Source organism: Lipophrys pholis (assembly GCF_963383615.2).
Source record: "Lipophrys pholis genome assembly, chromosome: 8".
NCBI lineage: Eukaryota > Metazoa > Chordata > Actinopteri > Blenniiformes > Blenniidae > Lipophrys > Lipophrys pholis.
Window position 1 is genome coordinate 17,307,948 of NC_137630.1, and position 14,649 is coordinate 17,322,596.

Below are 14,649 nucleotides of genomic sequence, written 5' to 3' on the forward strand. Positions count from 1 at the left end.
CTGGTTTTTCCAGCCTGCAGGCCACCACCGCCCGACTCTCTGTTCTGACTTCTCCGACAGTAGGAACGGTGAAGTAGCTGTCAATGCTGCACCACTGACCTCTCAGCCAATGAACTCCGCAGCTTTCTGACGATCACTACTGCGTCTCAGCGTTGCGCTATGATCTGTATTCGCTTATTTTCAGTCGTTCAGATCAGCAGTGATGCTGCTCCACAGTTTGCCCCCTCTGGTTGCGATGGTAGAGCCGTAGTATTCTGTGCGAAGCGCCAGTTAGTTCAATTATAAAATAAATCAAAACTTCACATTTTAGTGATTTTATAACTCCAATCCTGGGGAAACTCTGCAACCTAGTGGCCAATTAGCAAAGCAGTTTTTTTTATTTTGTTTTGGTTGAACGCACAAAGGCATCAATTCACATCTTACATCACTTTATTTAATGCAGACTTATTTGAGCCACTGGAACTATATATTGTTGCTCAGACTTGGTTTCTGCCCCCCCCCCCTCTCTCTCTCTCTCACCCTCTGCTCTCGGCCTTGTGTCCAGATGCCTACTTCATCACCACGGTGTCGTTCCTCTGGAAGGTGACCGTCATCACGCTGGTGAGCTGCCTGCCGCTCTACATCCTCAAGTATCTCCGCAGACGCTTCTCTCCACCCAGCTACTCCAAGCTCACCTCCTAGAGAGGGAGAAACAAAAACGTTTACTGCAGAGGGGAAACCGAACCGCGCCGCAGTCTTCATCCTTGCTGAGCCTGCGCTGAAAACTCGGCATCGAACTTGGATTGATCCGCTTCAACTTGGTATGAAGGTGTGGAGATGTGACAGGGACAGATTGTTTTTGTTAGTAAAACAGCAGTGTTCATTCTAAATGTGTTTGATGCAAGGACTAACTTACAAAACAAAAAAAATAATTCAGTAGAATCATGTCAAGAAGTAGATTCAGAGGTGATCGAGTGAACTGGAGGTAGCATTCCCACTCAGGACCTGATTCACTCACTCCTCCAACACTGACGGTTTCAAAAAAAACAAACAAAAAAAAAAAGAAAACAGGTTACTGGCTAGACTTTGCATAAAACACACGTCTGCAAGTTTGTGTATTTGTTTGTGCGTCACCCTCGAAGCTTCGGCCCGACACGGCGGAGGTGGTGCGGTGGCTTATTTTAGCATGACCCGTGGTGTCTGATGTTAAATCCGTCCCGGCCTCTTTGCGCGGACCCCGAGTTCTTGGTGTTTGTGGAGAGCAGCCGCAGAGCAGCACTCGGGTTATTTGCAGCCCGAACCTTCCGCCGGGGGCTCGGCTGTGTGTCCACGGGGGCAGCGCGTGGCTTCTGATGTGGCCGCCCGGTCCGGCCGCGCTTCAGCATTGCATGATGACTCACTGTAACAGTGACCTAAAGCCATAACCCAAAATACCCCGACCGTCCAGCTGCTCCCTCTCATGGAGTCTAATCCAAAACTTCACTTCTAACTGCAACTAACCCCCACACTTAAAAAAAAAAAAGAAAAGAAAAGAAAAAAGAAAATCACCACAAATACAGTTGGGAAGGGTTACAACTGCACATTTAAGGAAAATAAACTTTTATTTCACTGGTGGTGTGACGATAGACTGTAAATATTTAGCAGCTAACAAATTAACACACGGTCCAGCTATTCAACAATAATTCAGTTGTGCAAAAAACAAACTTTTTTTCTCATGTGACTTGGTGAAGTGTCAGAACGATTGTCCTCGGTGCCATAATGAATCATTAGTCAACTAAAAACTATTTGAACCTCCACTGAATTCAAGCTGTTTGCACAGAGATTTTTGTTTTGTACAACTGTTGAGTCTCTTTTTTTTATGTTGTTGAAAAATGATGCTAAAATGATCTGGCTGCTTGTAAATAAGGTTTTTTTTTTTTTTTTTTAATTTATTAACATGTCTTATTTAATGATGGTAATTGCACTTAAATGAGCAGAACAAAAAGGGAGAATTGTCCTAATGTCAATGTTGTGATGATGATTAATAAATATCCTGTTTTCTTTACTGGTCTGTGATTTTATTATAACTTTTTCCACTATGGATCATTTCATTTCATAAGACCGACTCCAGAACTCATATATGGTACAAAATATGCAGCTTTATGCTCGCTACTGTAAAGTAGTGCACTTAGTAGTTGCTAGAGGTTACTAATTAAATAAAAACTAAACTAGATACTGAACTGAAAATGCGTCCGATTCAAACATTGTGTTAAGCTGATGCTCAGAACTTATTGAGATTTTTAAAGTGGTGAAGTAAATACACGATGCACATTTTGAATAAAATGCATCCGAAATGCCAAAAGTACAAATACCCCAAAAATAGTGTTCTTGTGTGCATGTAATACAGGAACTAGTACATTTCATTTCCAACACTACAAATGTGACTGATCGTGTTTGATTCTTCTTCTTCTTCAAATCTCAGAAGCATCAAACGTATTTGTTTATTTCAGGGTTGTTGTTGTTGTTTTTTCTACAGCGATGAGGGTCTGTTCTTTCTGATTTAATAAACAGAAAAGGCCTGTCTGGTTATTCTCTCTATTTGATGGGTCCACAGATGCGTGAAGCTGTGGTGGACATGTGATATTTGAAGCTGCTGTTTTTCCTTGTGGACGTCCACAGTTTGCATGCGGAGGCCTTCCTGCTGTTCCTGCTGTTCCTGCTGCTCCATGATGAGCTGTGAGTTTCCGGGTCCCGGAGCGGGACGGGGGATGTCTGGCTCCCTCTCTCCGGTGGGGGGAGTCCCCGGCGACTCCTTTCCACTGGTTGGTCCCGAGTCCCGAGTCCTGACCCGCATGCCTGACGTTCCCCACAGTCCTAAACAGGAGCACATGTCTCGATTGAAAAGGTTCGATTTAGAGGAGGCAGCCAGGAGGTTCTTCACAGTGTCAATCTCTTTTCTCTTTAAAGCACGGTTCCAAAAGGAGAGGAACCTGTCAGCAAAACTAGTACGACCTGATTACTGTTACACTTAATGATTTCAATAGTAGTGGAGTTTAAGTACTAGTTACTGAAAGATGCATTTCATTACTATTATAGTTACTAGTTACCTCTGTAAAAGTAGTGATGTTAATGCTTTAAATGCTGTATTGTTGCAGTTGTTTCATCAGGACCTAAAGATGTATTCTTGATTGCAGTTGTAGTTAAAAGTTATGCATGAAGTTATTTTATTTGTTACAGAAAATTGCTATCTCATTATAGTTATAGTTACTTCTTTAAATAGTAGTGTTGATTCATGACTACTAACTGAATTGCATTACTTGATTAGAGGTATATTCACTTGTTACTGCTGTAAGTAACTTTGTATTTTAAGTACTGTATTATTGCAGCTGTATAACTAGTACCTGGAGATCAGTAACTGATTACAGTTATAGTTACTAATGACCTCAGGGAAGAGCCATGACTATAGTTAGAGTTACAAGTTGCTTCTTTAAATACTGAATCGTTGCAGGCATTTCCCTGGTACCTAAAAAGTTATTATTGATTACAGTTACTAGTTATGACTGCCAATTACTGCTGCATATACTGCAGTTATGTCACTAGTACCTGGAAATGAGTACTTGATAACTGTTATAGTTACTAGTAACTTCAGTAAGTAGTAGAGGAGTTAATTCACAAGTTGTTGAAAATCAGTTCAGTACTTGGTCTGTTACCAGTTGCAGAAAATTATTTCTTGATTATAGTTTTGGTTACTAGTTACTGTGCAAAATGTTATGAGTAAATAGTTACTTCTTCAAAAAGTATCTGCGTTACTTAACTAGTTACTGAATATTAGCTTTTGATTACAGCTGTTTTCATTAGTTACGGCTGCAAATAATTGTGAAGAAATTTTGGTAGTTACTGACAAATTTGTACTTGATTACAGTTAGTTACTAGTTACTATTAGTGTGTGTGTGTGTGTGTGTGTGTGTGTGTGTGTGTGTGTGTGTGTGTGTGTGTGTGTGTGTGTGTGTGTGTGTGTGTGTGTGTGTGTGTGTGTGTGTGTGTGTGTGTGTGTGTGTTGCCACGGTAACGCCAGCAGCAGAACCTCAACCATAAAAGCCTAGTTTCTTTCCGAACGTGCAGCGCAGCCCCTCGGTTGTGCGTCTTCAGATGAACTCCTCGGGGTTCCTCCAACGTTCTCTCCTTGTTCCGACGGCCACATGCGTAAGTGATACCATTAAAAGAAACATTCCCCTCCATCAGGCCCATGAAAGCTGAAATTCCACTCCAGAGCGCGCCCAGCTCTGTGGTGGGCTGCCAGCTGTGGAGCCCCCCGCTACCTCGCTGCCAAACTCTCAATCCAACCAGAGGCCAAATAAATTCCCAAATCCACTTTGTGTTTTACAAGCTTTGGATTTTCAGGCCTTTAAACCTTTTCTTTTTTTTTCTTCTTCTTTTTTTTTAGAGTAGCTTACAGCTGTTACATAACAGTTCCTTCGTAATGATGACGATGTCGGTACATTTTATCTTTTGAAGACAGGAGTGCGGAAACATTGTACATGTGAACTATCTGCTGAGACTCTGCTATACCAGAGAAGGTTCATGGCAGGACGATGTTCTCAAATCTACACATTATACAATTTGAATAATGAGAATTTGCTGATGGGCTCATTCTATACAGCTTTTCAACACTTTCACATGGGCCTCTTTGGTCAGATAACATTGTATATTGCACCCAATCCAGCTTCTCCTTGATTTTCATTTATTTGAATATTGGATCATAGGAGCTGCATTCAGAATCTGCTGTGTCTGTGTGAGCTGGACTGGCTCCGCCCACACACGCCCATCTTGGGAAGAGGACGAAGTACTTCCTCTCGTGGCGCCATGTGCCGGAGCAGAGCTGCTTAATTGTGGGAGGATCAAAGGGAGGGCTTATCTTGATTGGGATTGGCTAAACCCCTGATGACACTTCATAGGGTTTGAGTTCTGATTCGCTCGTTGGAGCAACACAATTTTTAAAAATTGAAACAAGCCAGGGAGAGAGATGACAGACTTTCTTCAATTCTCGGGCGTCATTCCCAGGTATGGCGATGCGTATTACCGTTTTTACAAAGTGAATTTTGCACAATATGATCGCTTTAAAGTTTGTGTAGGAAATGTTAATGCTGAAGCTAAAACTTTGCCCTAGGAAATGGAGAGTTCTTCACTGAACACGACAACTCTAGATAATGCTCATTGGCGGCTCAAACTGTTTTGGAAAATAACAGCTAATAATAATAATAAAAGGTAATGCAAAAGTAAACAGCCTGTCCTGTGAGCAGGATTATTCTTTGATTTGATTTGATAATAGCAATCATAAACTCATCAGATAATACTAATCTCCTGTTAAATAGGTCGGTTTTGGATAATGCTGTGGCCATTGCTAGAACAAACGCATGCCTAATGCTGAAAGTCTATCTGGTAAGCAGGACAGCTCCTCACTGAAGAATCCAGGGAAGTTATCAGGTAATTAAAGATGATAATCTGTTAATGATAAAACTGACGGTGCACCATGTAAGCAGTTCCTTACTGGAGACAACAGCGTTAGGGAATGCTAACTGTGAGCTCATGCTAAAATTAAGAATTGTTCAATATTGCTATTGCCTAACCAGGACGCCTGCAACCTTGATGACCAACAGAGCCGTTTTCGTCACTTTCCACCAAATCAAATTTAGCTGGAGCCACAAAACATGTCTAACCTTTAATACAGCTTATGTTTCGTATAGTTTTGATATACATACAAAAACTGTTATGATGCACATCTTATGTTGTATTTATGAATTTAGGACGGTAAACATAACATTACATTTTCAGGTGTTTTGTATCGAATTTCAGCATTTTCACCCTGTTTTTGCAGCATTTCTGAGAAAAAACGCTTTTGCATGTTTTTCTTTTTTCTTTCATTCAAGTTTTTTTTTCTTTTTTCAAATTCTAGTCATTCTATTATTTTAAAGGTGTTTTATTAGGGGTTTTTGTTGTTGTTTACTTTTTAAATAAAATTTAAGTTATTGTACCTTTTGTAGAGCTCTTTTTTAGCCAATAGAGGCCCTTTTAAAAATGATGTGTAGATAAAAAAAAAAAAGTAAAATGCCCGTTGATGCATAATTTTGTGGAAGCTTCAGCTGCTACAGAAGGGCCACCTGTGACCCCAGAGCCGGCATCTAATAATTATAATCAGCTTGTTACGGCTAAAACGAGTGACTGTCGTGTGTTACAAAATTACACCTCATTCTTTATGAGACAAAACAAGATTTCTCTAACAGTCACTTTGGGATATTATGATACGCTACAAATTGGTGCAAAATGTATGATTTTATGCCACGTCGAGACTTTGTGCTTAGCTGCAGCGAGCTGTTTGGAAATAACAGAAACCCCTGATGAATGGTTGTGGGTGACGCCGCATAACGAACAAGTCACTGTTTACTACTCACTTGTTAGTGCCCTGTATAAACACAGAATTTTGGCAATGATAGGCCTCCTGCAATAAAACGCCGCACACCCTCCCCAGGTACTATTTTTAGCTCTGTGGGCCTGGAATGCTTTGATTTGTGCAAACGCTCAGAAGCGCTGCACGTGTGCGACTCCGCTCCCCGTGATCTGCAACGACAACGGCTAAGGCCTCCGAAACCAACCAAACAAAACCGCATGGATCACTTTAAGACGGGCCGGATTAGGAACATCTTTTCCCTTTGTGAGGAGCTGCTGCAGCAGCTGCTTGATTGTGATTGTTGGGACTAAAATGCAGTCAGTCGCTGTTATGAATGGAGTTCTGCTGGGAGGAGTGAGTTTGAAATGCTGAATAGAGTCGAACCCATTTGTTTTGACTACCTAATGCTGTTTTCTTTACATCCATATTGCACTGATGTTAAATACAAAGGGATGTTTAAATTGTGAGCCGCTGCAGGGCTGAATTGGAAATCTGGATAACTCGAAAACAGTCTCGGTAATATTGTTTCGTTGGATTTCATAACCCGGTGCTGCAATAGGGGAAAAACCCTTGGGCCGGCGAGACTGCCACTTTTCCACTGGACCTAAAATACTTGAATTCTTTCTACAAACATTTGAGTATTGATCAGATTACATAAGGAGGTTTCCTCCTGTGTGTGGATGTATGTAGTTTCCATGTTGGTGGAACACATTAGTTCATTTATGCACGTTGGAAAAAGAAGCAAAATGTTTTCCAGGGATCTGGACTTGTGGCAGGAAGGAAATAGGGTTCCTTATTGCACAATGACATGCCAGTGCAGCCCCAACCGGCAGTCTGTTGACGCTGCTCGCAGCAACTACCACAAGCGAACCAAAGCTTCTTTTTGTTTTTCTTCATTACAATGCAATCCACAAATTCTTTGATTGTGAGCTACAGTCCACTACAGCATTATCCTTCAACATCCTTATACCTGGGAATATAGAAATGAGGTACGTGGATCAGCCAGGAGAGTAGACGTGACAATGTCATCATTCACGGTAATGAAACATACACATGGATGTGTTTTCTTCACATCGACTTCCAATCATTTCCTCATGGTTATTTCTGCTCTACTTTTGCTACAGATATGTATGAAGCCTCCCGATCGTACTCTGTGTTTCAGTCCATCTCCTGAAAGCTTGCCGGTACAGACCAAATGTTGCAGTACCACCGATAACCATGCGTGGCAGTGTTGAGATGAAAAGCAAATATAAAGAGTTTTCGACTATATGGCACTCCGTGGTGTTTATCGTCCTCCTAGACCACCGTTGCTAGCAACACGTCCTCCAGTTGTGCCCCTTTACCATTATAAAAAAAAAAGAAGAGAGAATTGGAGACTGTAAATGAACAGACGGGCCCCTGCCTCACACTCATTGTCAGCTGGAATACTTTTCCACAAGAATAAATAGGATAAAGCGTGTTTTTTTCTCTTATTTTCCTCAATTTAGGCAACATTAGAGAGCTGAAAGTGATCGACGGTAATTGGTGAAGTGGAAACATTCTGTCTTGAACCTGGGCGTTCATGTTCCATGTTCCTTTTTGGTTAAATATCAGTCCAGTGGTGAGGCACCTGCAAGAATCCCAAGTTTCCTCTGAACTTTAGGACCGATGCAATAGAGAAAGTCCACCGTGCCCGGCTTTAAGGACATCAAAAGACCTGACAGGGAGTCAAAAGTCCACGCTTGTCGTTGACCCCTGAATTTCTCCTGAAACTTTTCCATGAGACACATCGCAATGTACCAGTTCCATATCAAAATTCCACTGCTGGGATTTAGAAGGCTCAATCACACATGTCACACTTGGAAAACTTAAACAGGGCAATGCTCTAACCCAGACAACTGTACCTCAATGAGCTGTTTTACTGTGGTGGAAAAAACTTGCTTGAACTTGGAAAAATTAGACACTTGGAGGGAGGGAGAGCGCGAGAGAGAGAGAAAAAAAAACGGAAGTGCAAACTCGGCCGTCTGGACACAGGCAGTTTTCCTCTGTTAAGCGTGTGCCATATTAATTTGCTCATTCACGTCTTGAGTTGCATAAGAGTTCCGTAACAGCGGAGGAATTTACATCTGGTAGACGAGATGGTTACCACCATAAATGTGGGCTTTGGCCGCTGCGGTTTGCAGACTCACTGCAGTCACCTTGTTAACCCAACTGTCTAGCGCGGGCTCTCTCACTCAGACTAATCCATGTCTCGATCCGAAACAGATCTTCTAATTACCCCCCCCTTATTTTTTCTCTCGCTGGAGTACACACATTTTCCTATGAATAGCCCCAAGGATGACACCACTGATGGAAGCAGTCACTGAGGTCATACAGATGCTCAGAAAGTGAAATATGCGTGTGGCTCAGACAGGGGAGACGAGGCTGGAGTCGATCACAGCCAACACGGGGCAAAAGGCAGGTCACCATCCATCACGGGGCAAAAGACAAAGAAATATGACAACGCTCAGACATACTTGCAATGTGAGGTCCCCAATTAACACAAACAGCACGTCTATGAATCATGAGAGGAAGCTGGAGTAGCTGAGGGAAACTCATATTGTAAAAATGGCTCATAATATACTAACCTCCATGTCTTTAAGAGTTCAAAATGTAATAAATGACTGATTATCTAATAAAATCACGAGAGTCTAATGTAATAATGGCGCTGTCATTCCTGCAGAAGTGTAAGGAAATGTAAGAAAATAATATTTTGGTTTATTTTGCACCTTTATTTTAGAGGTAAATATGATACTAATGCAACATGTGCTGTTATTGCGTTATGAGTTGCTACTAAGTGTAAACGCCACACACAAAGGCCTCGCTGATCATCAAGCTCAAACTTTCTTGCGTTGAAGCGACATTGTCAACCACTGTTCCATCATGTCTATTAAGTAAGTCCTTACCTTCATTTGTCAATTTTATTTGCTATTGGGGTAAACATACTGTTTGCAGGCCCGGCAGAGTGTTCGCCCTGGTTTCTCATTCAAATGAGAAATTTGTCCTGATGATCAGGTTATTGTAGGAGTGTCGTCCACTCAATCTAAATTGGTTGGTGTGTGGACCTCAAACTAGAAAGAGTTTGACTCCCCTGTTATATAGCGTCTTCATCTGAATATATTATCAGGAGTGTTGGACGTGACTGTGTCCATCACAGGGCCAACACACACACACACACACATTGGAAATTCAAATTCCTCAGTTTACAATAAAATGATTCTATAGATTGTGGCAGGACTCCCGAGCCCTCCAAGAAAACCCACATAAACACACGTTTTAACCCTCTTTGATGCAACAGTGTTAACCAGTCTTCCACGGTGCCACCCACGTCTATTATGGATATAGTCAACTCAAATTGTTTTATAAGCTTCATGGAATATCCAAATGTTTTAGAAAATTCCTTTTGTTAACTCTTCCTCCTTGGAAGACGTAGCGGTTTGCCCTCGTCCCCCCACACCAAGAAGACCCTGGTTCAACTCGAGATCGGGCCTTTTTCATATTTTCATGTTTTCTGTGTGTGTGTGTGTGTGTGTGTGTGTGTGTGTGTGTGTGTGTGTGTGTGTGTGTGTGTGTGTGTGTGTGTGTGTGTGTGTGTGTGTGTGTGTGTGTTGGTCTTTGGAAGCACTCTGGTTTCCTCCTCACAGTCTAAAGACACACATATCTGATTTAATCATGACTGTAGTTGTGCGTCTCTGTTTTAGCCCTGTGACTGACTTTGGACCTGTTCAGGGTGTGTTGTGCATCTTGACCATTGACAGTTGATATGGATGCCAGACTTGCAGCCTGAGGATGGATAAAGAGCAAATACACTTTTACAGGGATTTGGATGAGAAAACCAGCTTTTGTTATACTGATGCAGGTAAAAACCATGTGAAGTCTCAGACATCTCCCACATACCTTGTGGCTGACAAGGCCTGTGTAGAGTTTTGCATGCTCTTTCTTTGTCGGTGTCAAAGTTTTTTCCAGTTCCTCCAGTGCCATGCTTCTTAGGGTTAGTGAAGGACTTTTAACATATTCATGTTTGAGTGACTCTTTGCTAACTGAAAGTAGATGGGTGGCTCGCCCACATACAAACGAATGAATTCTCCTTCTTTCTTTATTTTTCTTCTTTTTTGGATATTTACATACATTTTGGACCCCTTACTGTAAGCACATTGCAGTATTAAACACATGAGAGTCTGCTCTGAGTCTTGGCAGTGAAACAGTGATGTATAGTTTAACTTGGCTGCTCTGGATGGCTTATTCTGCACCTTCCTCTCCTGGGCACTATATGTAACCTTGTTTAGCTTCGGCTATTTTCAATTGACGATGCAAATGTATTCAGCTCATAAGCGACTTCCTGAAAACGCCTCAGTTTGTCACACACGACTCTGAAACAGCCGCAGTTCAGGAGGAGCATGAACTGTGGATGAAAAGTCACTGCAGCTGGATGATTTGAAGTGTTTCGACATGAAGGTTCTTGGTGTGCGTGGAGCTTTGTTTAACCCCATCGGGCTGATAGACGGGCCTTACCCGCCCCCGATCCTTTACAAACTGGCAAAGCTATTAATACACCTGACAGCACTCACACACTGAGACGTGACTCAGACCCGTACATATGTAGGATTTAATCATGAACTGTTCAGCGGATGGTAGTTGCTTTAAAAGCAGCAACTGCACCCCTTTAGATATTGTCATTTTATCAAATTTTGATTTATGGAGAGAAAATCTGATGTGGGAGTAAATTAATGGAGACTTTCACCTTCTCTGAACACAGATTAACTCTTAACTCACTATTATGTTGCACACCCAGTAGTAAATTGTGGTTGAAAGTTGAAAATCTGGAATCTTCTGAATAAAATATATGTAATTCTAGCAACTAACTTGTAAAACTATAATACTTCTGAATACTTCTATATCTTTGTTCATATTTATTGGGACTTTCTGCCTCTATCACATGTTTTATTGACCTCTGAGACACTGTGAGGTCACAGTGAGACAATCGCACTCACAAGCCATTCACAGCTTCAAATGCATGTTTATTGACTGTGGGAGGAAACAGGACTAAATGGGACAAAGAAAATGTCTTAACCACACAGGGAGATCATGCAAACTTCATGCAAAAAGTCCAACCTGGACTCGATCTGTGGACCTTCACTACACTACACTGCAGCCCAGTGAAGGAATCAAGTTCCTATAAATCCCCAAGGTGTGAGTGAGTTTTCCCCTCACATGCTGACCATAAAAGACACAGCTGCTAACAAATCAATGAAAAAAAAGTCGTTATATGAACTTTAACTCAAATGTTTAATTAAATACTGGGTGTTTTTTCCCCCCAACATTGTCAGAAACGTGTTTTTTGTGACATAGCAGGCCAGGTTGTCCTTAATTTTCCTTTTAGGAGGAGGTTTCTTTGGGTTTAGTTATATAATTGCATCTAAGAACGAATCTTTCTGCATGGGGTCAGACTATGTATTGGTCTTGTTCAGCTCTTTTTTTTTTTCCGTTCAAGCAGCAGAAGATGTTGCAGATTTCCATTACAAAATGGAAATGGATGGTAACTTCTTCCCACAATGGAAACAAAGGAATTCTTTATATTCCGTGTTTAAAATTAGACAGTGCGGTTAAATTTACTCCAAAGAAATAACATTTTTAGAAACCCGCAATCCTGCACATTTACAAATCTAAGTGTTTGTCAGAACTGTCTCAAAAGTGTGTTAAGTAAATTTCATGTAGTGTATCAAACTTCACAGCTATTTCTCTCCTTTTTTCCACCCTCTCTCTCTCTCTCTCTCTCTCTCTCTCCCTCTCGCTCCCTCTCCTACAGTGTCCTACAGTAATTTCTTCATCCCTACAATGAAGTTCTTGTGTGCTACTGTCTGAGAGAAGCCGCAGAAATGCCTTGGCGCAGGAGCCGGAGACGTCATGGATTCCTGAGTGTGGGGCTTTGCAGGAAAGCCCTGAGTCTCCGACATGGACCCGCTCCAGGTTTCCATGGCAAAGGCGTATAAACAGGAGGAAACACTGAGGGAATCCCGTTATTTTACAGCATTGGACCATTATAAACACCCAGAGCGGGGAAGGAAGCCGCTCTTGATACTCAAGTAATCCTTATAGAGCTCTAGGAAGAAGGACTTCTTACCAGACCCGCTGCTGGAGCTGATGCGGCTGCATGTTTCGTGAACACCGACAGTTTGCGCGCAGCTTGAGTCGGAGCTTCACGGGGTTTTTTTTGAACGCGTTCAGAGATTTTATTTCATTTTTTTTTTTTAAATCTTTCTACACTTTCAGCATTTTTACCTGAAGATCTTTTCCTCCGCTATGGTTGTTAGAGGAGCCTAATTTTTTTTTTTTACAACTTTTTTTTATTTTGTGTTTATTTCTTCACCTCTTTTCTCCAGATGTTCAGAGAGACTTGGAGGCTGGCACAGTACCACACCATGAGGTCGATGGATCAAGGTAGTGCTGAAGTGTTGTGATTATCTGGTAATCAACCCATTTGACTTTCAATCGATAGAGTAGCATTACACGGGGATGTTTGTTGACTTGAATGATGTCCTGTCATAGATCACTAGTGGGCATGTGGATGTTTGGGTAGAAACACTCTGCGCTTCTTTGCGTCAGTGCGTGACGCGTGCCCTAGATCACAGGGAGCGAGAGATATTAGGCAACAAAATGAAGCATTTGTCAATTTATTTGAGCCTTTTTCTTACTTAAACAGCCCAAGAGAAACGGGGAGAAAAAACACGGTTATTGTAATTCTGTCAAGAATTACATTTCAAGTGATGACATGAACACAGATGAACAAGTTTGTTTGTTCAAGAGTTGGGTGCTACTATAAGAAAACACATGTTAAGGACATTTTTCTGGTTTATCTAATACAATGAAAAGTTGATCCTGTCCGAACGAGGACAGAAACCTTGAATGTTTAAACGACCTCAGTGCTATCCTGCATTAAAGTGTTTTTTCGTATGTGGAGCGTCAAAAAATACTAATAAACCAAGGTTAAGTTGACTGCGGGGTGTTATTGCTGACAGAGCTGGGGTACTGGACGTAAACTGCTGGGAACGCCCCGGTCCGTGTCGTGCGTCGTGCGTAAATCTGGGGATACCCTCTGGAGAACCCGTGCGTTGTCAATCCCAATAAAATAAAATAGATGAGTAAATAAGGAAAGCGCGTCTCGTAAATGGTTAATCTAACATGGAAGGGTGTTTCATAAGATTATGTAATAGATTAAACCAATGTTTCCGTCCACGTTTTAATACCAAACCTGAAAGGATGTCGCGCCATGCAGCGCTGGTTTAATGGACAGCTGTTCCGCTCGGCTGACTGTAACGTCGCCAGCCGGCACCCTGCTGTGTCACTACAAGCTGTCAAACACCCGGGGGCAGCACCAGGCTGCGTACTGTCACAACACAGCCCCGTTTGATCGGCGGCAACTTAGCGCATCCGTCCTGCGTCTTCGCTTTCTGGTTGTTCGACGCAGAGGAGGTGTGTTTGGGGGGAGAGAAAGGCGTGATCGCAGCACGTCGGTGAACCCGAAAAACTCCGCATTCGGAGTGTAAATAGACCCGCCTTCGTCTGAAAATAACGGCGGCGAGCTGCAAACAGGAAACGTGCGCGTTTCGCCTCCTGCAGCTCTCTCACCGATGCACGAGCAGGTTCTCCAAATCCACGCCAGCGCCGCAAAGTCCGCAGCCGCGCACTCGTCGCTTCGTCCCAACCCGGAGGAGTCCCTCAGGAAAAATTAAGACAGATGACCTCCTTTTACGATGAGAAAGACTTGGAGGAAGAGCTCAGTCAAGTCAACTGCCCCGATGAGGATTTGGAGTTTGAGTACTTGTTTGAATATGAGCCGCCGTGCAGTGACTTTGGTGGTGCCGATCAAGGTTTGGAATCATGCGTTAACCATCCGTTGGTTATTTGTCGCTTCATGACTTTAGATGAGGCATGTAAAGTTTATTCATGTGAATCGAAATGAAAACCAGGAAGTAATTGGGACCATTCTGACAGTCTGACCACGTGAAACAATTGTTATGATGACTTATTCTCCTCCAGCTGTAAATATTGACATTTTAAAGGAATAGTGCTTTTTCAAAGGGATATTGTTTCCCCCACGTTCACTGAAATGCTGTACTTCAAAACGCCAACTTTTATCCTTGACATGTTATTAAAGGCCAGACTCGTTTTTTGAACTTCTTTTTTAAACTTTAGTGACTCACTCAAGATAGTATAAATAAACACCATCA

General features: G+C 42.1%; 2 protein-coding genes across 3 annotated transcripts in view; both read left to right on the forward strand.

The window, feature by feature from the left end:
* atp9a (ATPase phospholipid transporting 9A) overlaps nucleotides 1-2,016 on the forward strand; it is a 34,021-nt gene extending 32,005 nt beyond the window's left edge. For both annotated transcript variants that reach the window (XM_080469029.1, XM_080469030.1), the window contains exon 28: nucleotides 545-2,016. In XM_080469029.1, coding sequence (XP_080325155.1) covers nucleotides 545-681 — 137 coding nt within the window. In that variant the 3' untranslated portion in view covers nucleotides 682-2,016. The remainder of the gene's footprint in view (nucleotides 1-544) is intronic.
* Nucleotides 2,017-14,156: 12,140 nt separating this feature from the next.
* nfatc2a (nuclear factor of activated T cells 2a) overlaps nucleotides 14,157-14,649 on the forward strand; it is a gene marked incomplete at its 5' end in the record, with an annotated part of 28,654 nt that continues 28,161 nt past the window's right edge. Inside the window, one exon of the mRNA XM_080470196.1 lies at nucleotides 14,157-14,289. Coding sequence (XP_080326322.1) covers nucleotides 14,157-14,289 — 133 coding nt within the window. The remainder of the gene's footprint in view (nucleotides 14,290-14,649) is intronic.